This window comes from Spea bombifrons, chromosome 2 (assembly GCF_027358695.1).
Source record: "Spea bombifrons isolate aSpeBom1 chromosome 2, aSpeBom1.2.pri, whole genome shotgun sequence".
Lineage (NCBI taxonomy): Eukaryota > Metazoa > Chordata > Amphibia > Anura > Pelobatidae > Spea > Spea bombifrons.
Window position 1 is genome coordinate 34,802,718 of NC_071088.1, and position 15,636 is coordinate 34,818,353.

The 15,636-nt window shown below is 38.4% G+C and overlaps 1 protein-coding gene across 3 annotated transcripts in view; it reads right to left on the reverse strand.

Annotated features, from left to right (window-relative positions):
* Positions 1 to 15,636, reverse strand: part of CASK (calcium/calmodulin dependent serine protein kinase) — a 117,072-nt gene that overhangs the window by 83,863 nt on the left and 17,573 nt on the right. For all 3 annotated transcript variants that reach the window (XM_053457449.1, XM_053457448.1, XM_053457447.1), the window contains exons 2-4: positions 11,971 to 12,083; positions 4,617 to 4,722; positions 930 to 1,007 (exon numbers count right to left, since the gene is read on the reverse strand). In XM_053457449.1, coding sequence (XP_053313424.1) covers positions 930 to 1,007; positions 4,617 to 4,722; positions 11,971 to 12,083 — 297 coding nt within the window. The remainder of the gene's footprint in view (positions 1 to 929; positions 1,008 to 4,616; positions 4,723 to 11,970; positions 12,084 to 15,636) is intronic.

Here is a 15,636-nt window from a genome sequence, read left to right on the forward strand (position 1 = left end):
ATCTAAGTATAAATTTATATACCGCTCTTCTATATCTCTCCATAATTGTGTTATATTTCCCCTATCTCCCCATCTGAAGTTCTGTAGTGGGAGTGAGAGGTCTTGATGACATCATATCATGGCTCTGAACATCAGGATATGAGACTCGCTTTGCGAGGGAGCAGTGAAACAGAGGTCTATTTGAACAGACCCCATGATCCCTTTTATTTTGGGCAGGTTAAAGGGAGATCCAGGATCTACCCAACTGGCCCTACTCCTCCAGTGGTCAATCCAGCATGCCACCACAAAGGCCTTGGCATGCCTGTTGTGGCACATGTGCCATAGGTTCGCTATTGCCGCTTTAGAGTAAATAATCTGATGGCAGTACATATGTAGACCTTAGAGGAGAGAACAGAGAGATGATTAAAGCCTTAAAATGTGTAAAGGGATTAAACAGAGTCCAAGAGAAGCACAAGAATTAGAGTGCATGCTTGGGCAAGAAAGGGGACGATTAAGGCTAATGCAAGAAAAGGCTACTTTGTAAAAGGAGTAGTAGAAGTAGTATAGGCAAACAATATAAAGATATTCAAGAACCATCCAAGCTCAAACCCAGGGTTATACCTATAAATGGAAGTGAAAACAGTTTATTACTCCTCTTAAACACACCAAGCCCTAAGCAGTTTCGGTTTTAAAGCAGCCACAGAATGCTAATGTGGTAATGAACACTCTGGAAGCTCTAGAAAGTGAGCTTCAGTAATCTAATCACATAAATTAGGAGGAAATGAAGAAAAATAAAAAGGGTCATGAAATGCTCAGCACTTCTGTAAACTAATGATCAAACATTAGCATATTTTTCTATTTCAACATGTTAGAAACCAAAATTAGATTACACTGGCTGGCTCAGTGCTGAAACGCAAGCACCATTTCATTATGCTGGTATTACTACGTACCTGGCAACCGCTTCACTGTAGACAAAACCAGCGTCTGCTCTCTTCACAATCTCAAAACACAGGTCGGCTCCATCCATACTGTAATTAAAGACGGAAAGGAATCAGTGTCTGCCGTGAAGCTGAAAACATGACCTACCTGAACAACGAGTCTTCATAGAAGAAAACACCACCACACCGTATACATTTGAAATCTGGGTACAAAATATTGCAAAACTAGCATGCATAATCAATATTCTGTTCTGACATTTTCATTACTTCAGACTTTCAATAAGCTACCAGAATCAAACAGACAAGGAATTAACGATGACTATGTGTGATGATGTACACAATAGAAAATTATAATATATATAATATATATATATACACACACACACATATATATATAGTATTACTTATTACATCCTGAAACATACACAGATTTAGTGTACCAGACTGTAAGAGGATTTTAAAGGGCTTTAAAAGGGATAATTTGCACCCATGATTGTTACTTTCTTTGGAACAATCAAATTCTCCACGCACGCTCCACGCATTTAGAAGTCTGTATCACAGTGGTAAATTCAGAGACACATTAAAGAAGATTCCAATTGATATTCACGTTCTAGTTTTACAGTAATTCACTTCACCAAAAAGCACACATAATCGGAGCCGACAGGACTTCCTCTGAAGTAATCAGAAGCACTTAGTCGGCGTGGAAAGATGAGTAAGAAAGGCCACAATTTCAGAAACAAAAAGCAGGGCAAACCTTTCAGCTTATAATATGCTAGAGAAACATGACAAGATCACAGATGTTATGAGAGAAAAGCTGCATAATACACTACAGGTGGAAATTTACACACCTACAGAAATTAACTGTGATCAACGGTGTATTTTCAGATTCATTAAAGAGACACTCCGGTCATCATACAGTTTCATGCAAATGATAGCTGGGAGGTCCGTTTAAAATTTTTATGGCGTCCCTTTTGAAAACGCATGGGGATTCTGTATAATACTTCCAAATACTTCTAGCTCTTTACTCATTCATCAGCTCGCTCACAACTGAACATGTCTCCCTGCACGTGACAAACATCAGAGGACTTTATAACATTAATCTTTTGAGGGTTTCTCAGGGAGATCTCCTTATCACATATACAAAGTAGCCCAGAATATATATATTTTATCTCACCAGCCAGATTGAATCACCAGTATCTATTTGTAGCTGGATGTAAGAAGCATTTAGTTACACTGCTTTTTTTTGGGGGGGGGGGGGATTCTAATAAAAATACAATTTGAATTGCTTAATATGAACAGCACAGATATCTTATTTAGTTTTAAAGCATCACAGCCAGCCCAAGTAAACCTGTGCGTTGACTATTAAGTACAGACATATGAATGTTTCTGTCTCTAATGCCCCTTATGTCGTGGTAGGAGCCTCCCTGCAACTGATGATGGGATGGATAAGTGAAAAAAATATTCTTGAGAAGCTGGTAAGCGTACATGACATTAAAGAAAACAGGATTCATCAGACCAGGCCGCCTTCTTCCATTTCTCCATGGTCCAGTGCTTATGCTCACGTGCCTATTGTAGGTGCTTTCGGCAGTGGACAGGGGTCAGCATGGGCACTGACTGGTCTGTGGCTATGCAGATCCATCCGCCAAAAAAACGTGATCCACTGTGTGTTCTAAGACCTATCAAAACCAGCATTAACTTTTTCAGCAATTTGAGCTACAGTAGCTCGTCTGTTGGATTTGACCACATGGGCCAGCCTTTATTCCGCCGATGCGCATCAATGAACCTTGGCCACCCATGGCACCCAAGCGGTGTTGCCGGTTCCCTGATTTTCCTTTCTTGTACCACTTTTGATAGGTACTGACTGGCAACACCCCATGAGAGTTGCAGATCCTTATGCTTGCCCATTTTTCCCGATCAACTTTGAGGATGAAATACTCACTTGCTGCCCAATATATCGCATCCACTGACAGGTGCCATGATAACAAGATTATCTGTGTTATTCACTTCACCTGTCAGTGGTCATAATGTTATGGCTGATCGGTATATAATCACTTTGGGTTCTCACCATTAGTTAGTAACTAATGGTAAAAGCCTGAACACACCTGATCTCTTCTCTTTAGAATTATGTAGTCCTTGAGTTAAAGCCCTAAAATAATCTTAGTCTCTTTAGCTTCATTGTTCTGATTTTTAGAGCTGCCCTACCATAAACACAATAGAAGCAAGCTGTTAACATTACATCAAAACGTGAAAGTACAAGGTCAGAACAAGACAAAAACAAAACTAAACAAAAACAATGACAATGGACTACCTTGAATCAGAATGCACTGGCCAGGAAAGTAATAGAACTCATATAAAGAAACTGAACTTTAGTTAATAAAAAAATAAATAAAAAAGTAAAAAACAGCAAATATGAATGGTTTCATTCTGTGTTCAATGCCATAAAATATTCCTAAAGGAATGTGGCACAAACTTAGCTTATTGTTGCAAAAGTTAAGTGTGGCATTTACTCTTTTTACTATTTACATTAATATGTTCTTAAATTTTTGCAGATCATACACATAAAAATAACCTTGGGTTCGTTAGAAGAAGCCAGATATATTTGTAGGATGCACATGAAGTTTAGCAAAATCGGCTTATATTTGACAAGATACAGTTCCCCAAATTGCAGTTTTTGTTCTCGCTAAACAGAAAGGAACTCAGCAAACTGAATTTGCAGACAATCCCTCCCCCACTTGCACGTTTAAGCAAGTTGTCCCTGTGTATTCATCAAGATATGCGTTTATTTAAAAATGTATTTATTTAAAATGAATCCACATCTAGAGATACTCAGGTCTGACCCAGATTTTTTTAAACTCATCCCAAGCACATGCTCAGAGTCATACAGACTGGCGCAGACACTTTTTTGCTGTGATTTAATATCTGAGCATCTCAAACGGTGGAATAAGTCACAAATTAAGAAAAATGAAGAACTATGAAGAACACATTTACCTCCTTATAATTACTTGATCTCAGAAGGAAAGTTAGCATTATTTCTGCATTTTTTGCAATAGAATATATGCTATATATTAAATGGATAATATATGAAGAATCTCAGGGAAAGTGTCCATCTAAGAGTTTATCTTTGCTACTACTTCAATATACGATTGCCACATTATTTTCAGCTAGGGAAAGGGTCATCAAGCACTTACTACACTTAGTACAACAGCACCCTCTGCTGTTTAGCATAATTGTCTACTTCCAGTAGGAATGAATAAGATTTTCTCATAACCGCAACGGTTCTAGCCAACATACTCAAAATAGGACTGAAGTTGTTCATGTGTATTCATGTACTGCAGTGTTCTTTAACACTGCTATTAGTTTGCACTCTTGCACGGGATGATTCGTTTAGTGATTATCACCACTAATAGAAAAACCTATCAAGACGATATATCATGTTTAATCTGAACAGTCTGAACAGGTTGGACTTGACGCAACATGAGTTACTGGAATTTCCTTCAACCAGCCATGTTTTTTTCATTTGAGCTGAGATTTTCATGTTACTTACTGTACATAGTTTTCAAACATCATGACTGTGTGACCATGCGAACACACGGTACCCTACATCACAATGTTTTCTACATGCAATTATTCTTGCGTGAAAACAGACACTGCACAATGCCAATTGCAACAGCAGACTTTACCACGGAGGGAAGCACTTACAATTCGAAGACCATGTAGAGCATTCCATCTGAGCTGTACGTCTCCAGGAGCTCGACAATGTGTGGATGTTTTAGCATGTGACATATACTCGCTTCTCTCTTCAAATCTGTAAATTAAAGAGGGGGAAAAAATGAAGAAATGTTACAAAAATAACAGCAACGTTACTAACTAGATAACTGTATTTATTGCCCATACGGAAAGCACAGCATCATGGAAAGCTGGGGGATGTGTGGCAAACGTTCCTCCATAAGCAGCCTCCTCTCTAAAAGGTATAACAATACAATGTGCTTCAACTGAAATATGTGCTTCAAATATTCCATTTTTTCCTGCAAAATAAGGTTTTCTTTAGGTAGACAGGTAAAGAACAGTATAAATGCAGGGAGTAACAAGACTGACGCACTAGAAAAAAGACTCAGCTAGATGGCGTTTACTGTGAAAAACACCCGTTTTTTTTCCCTGTTCATTAATATTTCTGCAGTCACCTGGAAAAGCGTTGGGCTTTATTGAGAAATGTTGATTTTATGTTATATTCTCTATGGGGGGGATGAAGGGAGGTCTGGGTTTTTAAGTGGGCCTGGGCACCAGCCAATGCTCTCCTCGTCACAAGTTGGCCGGCACGGACCTAAAGCATGAGCAAAGAAGCCCTTTTCTGTTGCCTTACGAAATCGTGTTAGGCGGATTTAGATTTTTCAAACATTTATCACATCTGGTCATTTGTGAAACACACCCACAAAAATATTTGATTTGTAATTATAATTGGCATAATTTGGAAATGACGGACGTCAGCGATTTATTTTATTTGTATATTATTTACTCCCATTTTTTGTTGTGCATGTGACTTATACTGTTAGAAGTGTATATATATGCAGTATATCCATGGTTTGCACATAGGCAGTGGTCAGGCTTTACATTAGGTGGTACATGAGATGCCAATGCTTAATCTAAACATGGTGTGACATAATGAAGGAATCCACAATAAGCGTAATTTTACATTGTGTTTCATTTTGTGTTGGTGGGGGGGGAAAAAAAAAAGAATGGCTCGAGGGTCCCCAAGCTTTTTAACCTGGCCTTGACAGGAGACTGCTTCATTTTGTAGTGGAAAATGCTGGTGGCTAAAATCTGTATGCAGATTGCAAATTTCTCTTAAAGGGAGAAAAAAAATATATATATATATAAAGTGCCATTAATCTTGGCTACTGATAATGGTGCACTACTGTCTTTTGGGTTAAATAATCAACAAATGAGCTAAAAACCAGATTTTAGTCAACGCTAACCTACATTGTTGTGTACAGCACTGTATCGTATGCTCAAGGGGGAGAATAATGTTTTCAAAGGGACCCCTAACAAAAATGCTGTAACGAACACTTCCTTCATCTACTGTGAAAGCCAGATTGCATACATAGATAACCCCATACACATTATATATCACAGATATAATTTAGTTTGATTTTATATAGGCTCTGTTAATTTAGGTATTTTTATTTTTTATTTATTTTTTTTAAGCCAACAGAGAAAATCTGGGCAATTTATCACAGTAAATACCATATATTGTCAAGTTCAGGGCTAAAAGGGGAAATAATTATTTCAGCATTGTAATCCTGTGAGCTTAATTATTTTGTATAATAATGGCATGGGTCCTTTGGTGTGTCTGTCTAAAGAGATTATTAGGGTATGGTTTTCACTTAATCGTATTTGGTTTCTGCACTGGGAGTGGATATAGAGAATTTACTGACCACAGGGAACAGACACAAAAAGGACAAAGAAAAGCTGTAATATTCACTATTCGGTAGGAAAGATATAAGAACTTTTATTCTCATCATTTTGTAACCTTTTTTTGTCAATTATTTTACCTTCAAGAGGAAAAAAAAAAAAAGATAAAAGGGACACTCATTTTAGCTCCAAAAGCCACTTTTCTGGTTTTCTTGTATTTTGTAGATACATTTAACACGCTCTTATAAGAGGTCATGCAGCTCAGAGCACTCGCTATAACAGCAATACCGTTATGCTGGCGATGTCCGTAAGCAGATACCAGCAATGATCTTCATGTCCCTCTTCTGCTTTAAATCTCGTGAATCCAGATCAAAGCCCCCTCCACCCAGGTATTCAAGTGGCGTGGGTATTTTAATGTGTATTCCTCTGCTTGCCCTACCATTGTGGCATTTTTCCCCATTTATCTTTAGTTTTATTAATGTGATACAACGTACACGGGAACAAAAGCCACTGGTCTGATTTTCTGGACTGCTACTGATTTACAGATGATTTTGGTTGACTGATCTCAGAATGCCCAAAGATTATAAATACACATCAACGTAAGTTTGTGTAATAAATATTTCGACTTACTGGATAGAATGTTGTATCTAATTACCGTATTTGCTCAAATATAGGCCGCAATTCCCCCCCCCACTTTAAATCTTTAAAGTCGGGGTGCGGCCTATATTCGGGGAAGTGCCGGCACCGGAAGTTGTATATGCCCCGCAAGACACACGTGAGTCTGCTTTGGTAAGTTGTGGGGGGGCACATCTTGGGGGCAGAGTGGCAGCATATCTCGGGGGAAGAGGGCAGAGTGGTATCAGATCTACTTTTTTTTTTTTTTTTTTGTTTTTTTTAGCACCTTACTTAGAAAAGCACCTTACTTTTAGGGTGCGGCCTATATTCGGGTGCGGCCTATAACCGAGCCAATACGGTATAATAAAGAAAGACATAGAATTTGACGGCAGGTAAGAACCATACAGCGTTCCTATTACTACACCCTCTACAAACTAAAACCAGTAAATCTATTTACATGAGACTTCAGTCGCTGCTTGTACTTTGCTGATCCCCATTATGTATTTAAACGTTTCACATTATTCCCTTCTCATCTCCCAAATTTTACTCTTTCGTGACAAGGGGTGCATGGCTTGCAGGACAAAAGATTAGCAGTCCCTTTTCTGAATTCTCTCCAGAATGTCTACAGATGGTGACGGTGTCTGCAGAACTATACACACTATTGAGATCTGACCAGACATCTATGGCGTATCCACATGCCCTTTTCTGCTACTAATGGCTCTACAGATATACAACTCGGCACCCTGCTTGATTTTATTCCTATGCTGCACATTGTATGAGAATCAGAGGAAAAGTTTGCATCAAGAAGGCATATCTGTAAAGGGTGTATACACCTTCCATCCATTTAGTTGTTTACTAGCTGCGTGGCCACCGTTATTTTTCAGTTTTGATTTTCTATTTAGTCTCACAATGCAACGTATAAGTTACGCAACCTATAAAGCTATAAAGACAGAAGGTGTTTTGTGTCCGTTTTTAGTTGTTTTTTCTCCTCACAATCTCTATAGGTGGACTTTGCTAGTTGCAAGGATATTTTTTGACAATCTATACCGTGATTCTTACTCCCGTCATAATTGGCAACTACATTTGTCTGATCATAAAGCAATAAATCAGTTCTCAGTATCTGTATTCATTTGACACTAAGTAGTAATGAATAATCAGTTTTGCAACAGACCTGGTTCAATATCTTTTGTGAATTTATACTATAAGCCATAGCTAGGATATACTACCATATATTGAGGCTGACGGAGGGTAAAATCACGGTGCAGATAACAAGCGTAATAATTTGTGGCTCTACAGAGCTGCGTGTGTTGTGAACGCACACATTTGGAAAATAAAATGGAATTCCACTAGCAGAGTTAAAATTCTTTGATCCTACTTACCAACGTAATACATAGACAAATTAGCATTACCCGATGAGACCATTAGTTTAAGCCTTGCTAAGAATTCAGATACCTTATAATTCTCCTATATTTCTGAATTATACATGTTACGCTGACATTGAATGCAAAATCAATTATTGTACGGTGGCTATTTAAGAAACATCTTGTGTTATGCTGAAATTGACTATTTAAACTGGCTCTTCGTAATGTATGGCACACGTTTTACCTACAACAACTTGGTGTAAAAAAAAAAAGGTGTAAAAGAAAATACACCCTCTGATTTCTATGTTTTTATATATCAGGACATAATCATCTGCTCCTTAGCAGGTCTAAAAATCAGGTAAATACAACACATGACATATACTGACATGATTTATTCAACAAAAATAAAGCCAAAATGGCAAAAAAAGAAAAGAATTAAGGTAGTTTTTCCACACAGGCTGTAACAACGTCAGTATCTGGCAAAGTATATATTGATGGGAGTTATGCTGTGCCACCCTCAGTGTCAAAACGTGAATACATTTGGGGTAAACTTGCTTTACTATTTTTTACCTTCTGAAGTTCTAATACCATGTTATTGTTATTATTAGTCATTTGTCTACTTATCTCAAAATAACTTCTGTAAAGATATAGTCAGGGAGGGCACTTTTTTCTGTTCTTGCCTTGGGCATAAAGGGAGCCACCTATGGCTTTGTCCTTTTCGCTCCGTGGCTTCTTTAAAGTCAGAGCACCAGATGTCACGGACACTTTTAGTGTAACGGTGTTGGGGGTGCAAAGATGGCATTGGACTTGTTTGGGCCCACAAATGGCACTGACAAGCTGTTCGAAGACAAAGCTGGCACTGTGGGAAGTGAGTGGCATGTTACACGGTGAGGTCGGGTAGCCAAAAGAGGTGGATCGGCTGCAATATAAAATGAGTGTGGTTAGAGGGGTTATGTTTGTTATGGGGAGGAGTTGGCAATATTGCCTCACCCACCTGAGGTCAGCAAACATTTTGCACCCAGGCGTCAGTAACTGATTCTCAATGCTGCATTTGGGGAAGAAAACATTGGGAGTGCTGTCTGCCAAGAGACAGGTACTAGCCATCAGGAACGTAAACAAGTGAACCATCGCTGGTTTAGATGATCAAAGGGCATTTGGAGAAGCAAATGCCAAAGAAAAAATAAAACATATTTTTCATTCATAAGCACATGTAGTATGGTACATACTATGTACATATATACATATGGTATAGAATACAATGGTTACTGGGGCAGTTTCAGGCACTGTTCTGTATCCCTTATAGATTCCTGAAAATTTTGCCAAAAACTACCAGTAGCAACAGGGTCATTTCGGAAAAACCTATTACCATATGTAAAAACTTTAAATTTAATACACAAACGATACTCGTGCCCTTTGCTTTTGAATGTTGACTTGCACAGGAAGCAAATAAAAGAATCCAGCAGAATGCAATAGAACACCTAGTGTGTCATCGACACAAATCCTCTTCAACGTGGCATTAGTTTAGGAGAACATGCAGATGCTTGAACAGTGACAAGATGTCAATAGATTGCATTACATCTGATAAATGTCAGCATTACAGGAACTGAATACACAAGGTAAGCAAGGACCATGAATACCAATATCAAGTCTTGATAGAATTTAACCTGCATTACATTTTCAAACTGTCAAGCGGGGTTACAAGCCAGGAAATTAGATTTCGTTCTCCGACTGTTAAGTAATTAGTTGATTGTTTTACCAATGTTTATTGGCTTCTCAAGAAAGAACATTTTTGGTAAACTTTACAGAATACAAAAAAACCACACCAGAAACCTACTACTTAAGATATTTGCCCAAATAACTACCACCAGGAAAGCATCAAGAAGAACATTTTCTTGAAGACAAAATGATTATACATATATTTTTGGACTTTATATATATCGGAAGCGGCCATGTCAAATTTATAAGACTGGATCCATTTTTTCCAAAAAAGTGAAGCACAGTGCTAACCAGTTAAAAGTAACAGTTGTCCCTATTCCCACACCATGTCCTTTCACTTCTGTCTCCACGCATGATGGTGCACAGCCCCAAGAGTTTATCTCTTGGGGCTGTGCAGAGGAGCTGGTCAGCTATTAAAGGAAGGGTTTAGTGTCACAAACAGATTCACTAAAAGCACCTAACTATCCATTTCTAAGAAATAAAAGGCCACTTCTGAAGATGCTGCAGCATAAGCCTCTCCCACCACAATTAACACCACTTTTGGATGCTACAAGCAGAAAACGCTGCCAAAAAAAAGCTGTCTCAATGAAATCAGTGGGAGTGATTTTTTTTGCGCATGCACATGAGAAATCTCATTAGATCCCCTGAATGCGTCTCAGCTGGAAGTTAGTATGCCACTCATGAGCACTGATAAGCAGGAGCTGCATTCAATGGAACAGATTTTCTGCAAGAAAACAAGCTGGGGAAATGAATGTATAGGTGGGGATTGTGATGAATCCCTCTAACCATATGTGCAAGCTCCTGCATAGTGGGGATTCTAATGAATACCTCTAACCGTTGGAAGGTAATTAACAAAACTGAACAAACCTATGAAGGGTTTAGAATCTGTACAAAAAAAAAAAGCTAGCAGGAGAGAGATCTATAAAAGATCAACAGGAGAGAAGAAAGTTTGATGCTAGCAACATTTTGGGAATCGTGGCTGGGTGGTTTGTATAGATGTGACAAAAAAAAAAATACTTTCTGCATCCATTTATTTGCTGTTTGAATCTAATAGCTAAATAAAGCAATTGCCCGAAAAAGAAAGCAATCCCCAATACCCAAATGATGTAAGAGCAAGTGACTGGCAGAGACCAGCAGAAGCGCAGTGAAAATAGAGTAGACCCTCACCCAAGACATTTTTAACATATAGACCTCACGTGTCAACACTTTCCACTTTCCAGTGTCGTCCATTGCATGCAACTGATAACATGGAAGTCCACAGAAGGGGCATAGAAATGAGCATATGTGGTAAAAAGGTTGTAACATGTGTGCTACATTAGAACCCCCTGGAGGTCGCAGGTGTAATTGCAAATAAAAAGGTAAAAAATGATGTTACTGATGACAATGTTTCAAAAACAATGTTCCCATAGCGTATGAATGTCTCTCCACACATAGCCAGCTGTAACATGTTTGCCCCACTGAATGTATTAAAGGGATACCCCAGGCATAATATGCACTTAATTATGCAGTGTCACCTTTAAATTAACATTATTTTTCCCCAGTGCATTAGCCGAATGCCCACTAAAAATTTGCACCCTAACACAACACATCACCAGCTCCCCAGTGCGCATGCCTTACTGTCAGCAGGTTGGGATTTCCAGGGGCCTATGAAGACCCCCCCCCATACAGATAGCACTCCAATTGATCTAAGCAGCCAAAGCAGGAGCAAATGGAGAACATATGAGTGCTATGCTGCGGCTGCTTTTAAAAGCCACCAGCTTTTCTGTTAAGGTAATGAATGCTTATTGAAGCACTAAGTACTTTAACATGCATTCTTCTTTGGCGATGTGTCTAAGCACACGAAGGAACATCTTGCTCCCAGGATTGAACGACTCTTTCCTGCTAACAGATAAAGTCACAGCACAAGTACCAGCAAACAGTTGCATCATTTGAGACTGAACATTAAAGATTACCTTCTGTGCTTAAACCCGGGCTTGAAGTGAACTTTGCAACATCCACAATTTTCACAGCGAACTGCTGTCCAGTATCTCGGTTGATACATCTTCGTACGACACTGAATGGACCCCTGGGGGAAAAAAACAAAGAGCGAAAGGTTAATATTAGGCTTCTGTACATAATGATTTTGGTTGTTTGTTGTGTTGTCACAAAAAACACAAAGCAAGATATACAAAAATGAAAGTTGAAATATTCATGGTCCATTATCAGTTCTGCTCAAGTATGGCCTTCATAACAGCGATACCAAGAAACTATTTTATTGCATGGAAGGCATACGGGACAATGGACATTGACTCGTTATAACAAGCAAAAATAAGTTTTATGACAGGCGACCCAACAAATAAGGCAAAAACATGGTATCCAGATAATTAAAATTGCAAAACAAAATCAATACCAGCATCACCAATACACTTTGGGAAAACGTATTGAAAAGTTATACAAACTAGTTTTTTCTTCCAGAAGAATATATTGTGCGTGCCATAAGGAGCTCAACTACTAGAAGTAGATATGTTTGATAAACAACCTATTTATACAAGGAGGTGGTCCAGACATAATGTGATTGTTAGCCAAATTTATTTACAGAGAGAGTCTAATGTACCCGACACCCTTGTGGTAGAAGAAAGCATATTAAAGTACTCTTAGTACTTTAATATAAATTCTTCCAAAGCGGGGGAAAAAACAAATCAGTCTATTTACAGCAGGGCTCGACAAACCATATCTATTAGAATCCGCCATATCTATTAGAATCCGCCATATCTATTAGAATCCGCCATATCTATTAGAATCCGCCATATCTATTAGAATCCAGGGTTTTGTTCGGTTGCCATCATGAATCCGGCACCCTATGCTTTCTGGCAGGTGCGTGGTGTGGCGCATGCCGTGACTGGTCTCCACGAGGTGAGAGAGGGAGGGAGAATACTGCATGTGAGAGTGTGTATGCATACTGTAATGTATATTCTGTGAGTGTTTGTGTGTATACTGTAGTTACAGTGGGTATGTGTGTAAATATATAGTGCCATAGTCAGCACGTCTGCTGTATTGTAGTGTCAGACTCCGTGTGTGTGTGTGTCCATAGTGTGTAATTATAGATATATGTATATATCGATATATCTATATATATGTATAGTGTTAGCCAGCATGTGTGGGCGCAGGTATGCAAGAGTGTAGTGTTAGCGTGTGTGGTGTTTATGTTACAGTATGGCATGTGTGTGTATATGTCCGCATATAGTGTTAGCATGTATTAGTGGATGCTGTTACGTGTCTACGTACATGAGCATAATATACTGTATGATATTAGAGTGTGTAAATGTACGTTAGTGGACGGCAAGGCTTGACAAACCCCGGGCACCAGAAAAATAAAAAAGCTAGCTCCTCGATCCAACCGAAATTTGTCGACTTACAGAAACCAACAGGGACAAGCTTCCTGACCACGATTTATACTCAATCATAAACATGGGAAGACCCGGATTATTTCTGTGAGGACGTTTTAAGATTACATTGGTGAAAAAATGAATAGCTCAAATATAGCATTGTTCCAGCATCTGGCGTTGAAATGCCTAACTAATAAATGTTAAATTATAAATACATTTTTAAATTGCCTGTTAAAGTCATTGTGGTGTGTCAGTTCTGCAGAAAGCATATTTAAGAACGTGCTATAATAGACTTTTGCACCATGAAAACAGATGGGTTTTTAGGAACCAATATAAAAACATCACAATAAAAGTAATACGCTGGTAGATCTTGCTTCCCAATTAGTGTAAAATACGGCTTTAAAAATGCTTGCAACATCAAGTGTACCCAGTTATATTCATGCCAGTTTCATGGGTAACTTAGTGGTAATCACAATATACTTACAGTTCGGGAAATTAATGTCCCTTTTGCATGCAAAATATGGAACAGGAGGTGGATAACACGATGCAAAAATAACACTGGCAGAACAGGGCTGGCGAAACTATAACGTAATTATAGAGGATGCATTAGCAAAAAAGCTGCATGTTCAGTCTTCATAAGCTTAAGGTCAAGTAACCAGTTTCAAAACCAGAGTTCCCTCCATTTTGTAATTGTATTCACTGAAATGAAGTGATTGCATAGCTCCATTGCCTAAGACTAACCATATGGACGTTCCATCAGTTATTATAGTTCAGGTTTATTGCCTAGTGTGTCTGAATTTATTCTCTGGATAAACTATGTATCCCTTCAGTTGAAAGAATATATATATACACACATACGTATGTACGTATATATATATATATATATATATATATATATATATATATATATATATAATATATATTATATATATGAGTTGCCTAGAGATGCATGGCCTCAACTCATTTCAACACTTGCAATTGTTTCCAGCACCATGAAGTGAGTAGGTCCTGTATAATGTATAAATTGAACGTGTGGGGAAATGTGGTGCTTAAAATAAAGAAAAAGACCAGCCAGGCTCTTCCTGCAACAGGAGCTCATTGGAGTTCGACCTCCATAATGTACAGTGAAGCCGGATACACAACTACAAACACACAAAATACAGATACACAAACACACAACCCTCCCTTCAGTGCATAAACCCCAGAGCGGTCCTTCCATACCACAAAAAAGTGAAAGCACAAATAAAGAAAATAAAAAAAAAAAGGCAAACATGACAAAACACTATATCAACAGACAAATACCAAGGGCCAGGAAGGGATATATCCTCTGCATTGTAAGGAAGATTTTTTTCCCTTAATGTCAAAATATGTTCTTCACTAATTTTGTAACAGCAAAAATATATGGAAAATAAGTGCACATTAGGTTTTAAAAGGAAATATGAACCTGCGAGCCTGGGGATGGCAGCTTTTACCTGTTTTTTTACAGATGCTGCCTTAGACACTGGGTCTGCACTTTCTGAAATCATCTCTTAATCCCTGCTACCAACAAGCACAACATCTAAACAAAAAGGATCAGAACAGTAATAATATATATATTAATGTATGACTATATTGAGAGATTGACTCAAAAGCGAGTTAAACATGGACTGGAGCGCCCAAAAATAATAAAAACACGTGTTCCCTCATATTTAATCTATTGACACTCAGACATTTAAGCACACATAACCACACACACTAAATATGCTACAATTTCAACATTTCCAAGGCGAGATAAAAAAGCAGATGGGTTCTCATATACAAATAAAGTGCCAGAGTCGGAAAGTTTTCTAATTAATTGCTCCAAAATTACACAAACATGCTTTTGGCATCCAAAAACAAATTACCCACAGCAAACTGAAATACTGCAAGCAGATGGTATACACCCATACACACTGGACTAATGGATTAATACATGAACCTTTTTCCTTTAGACTGTTATGAAAAGCAGGAATAAGCAGACCCATGGTCATTTTAAGAGAGGGACAGCCATAACATTATGACCACTGATAGGCAACGTCAACAACACAGATAATCTTGTTTTCATGGAACCTGTCAGTGGGTGGGATATATTAGGCAGCAAGTGAACATTTTCATCCTCAAAGTTGACGTATTAGAAGCAGGAAAAACGGCAAGCGTAAGGATCTGAGGCCAGATCGTGATGGTAGATGACCGTGTCAGAGCATGTGTTTCCGGTCTGCAGTGGTCAGTAGCCAT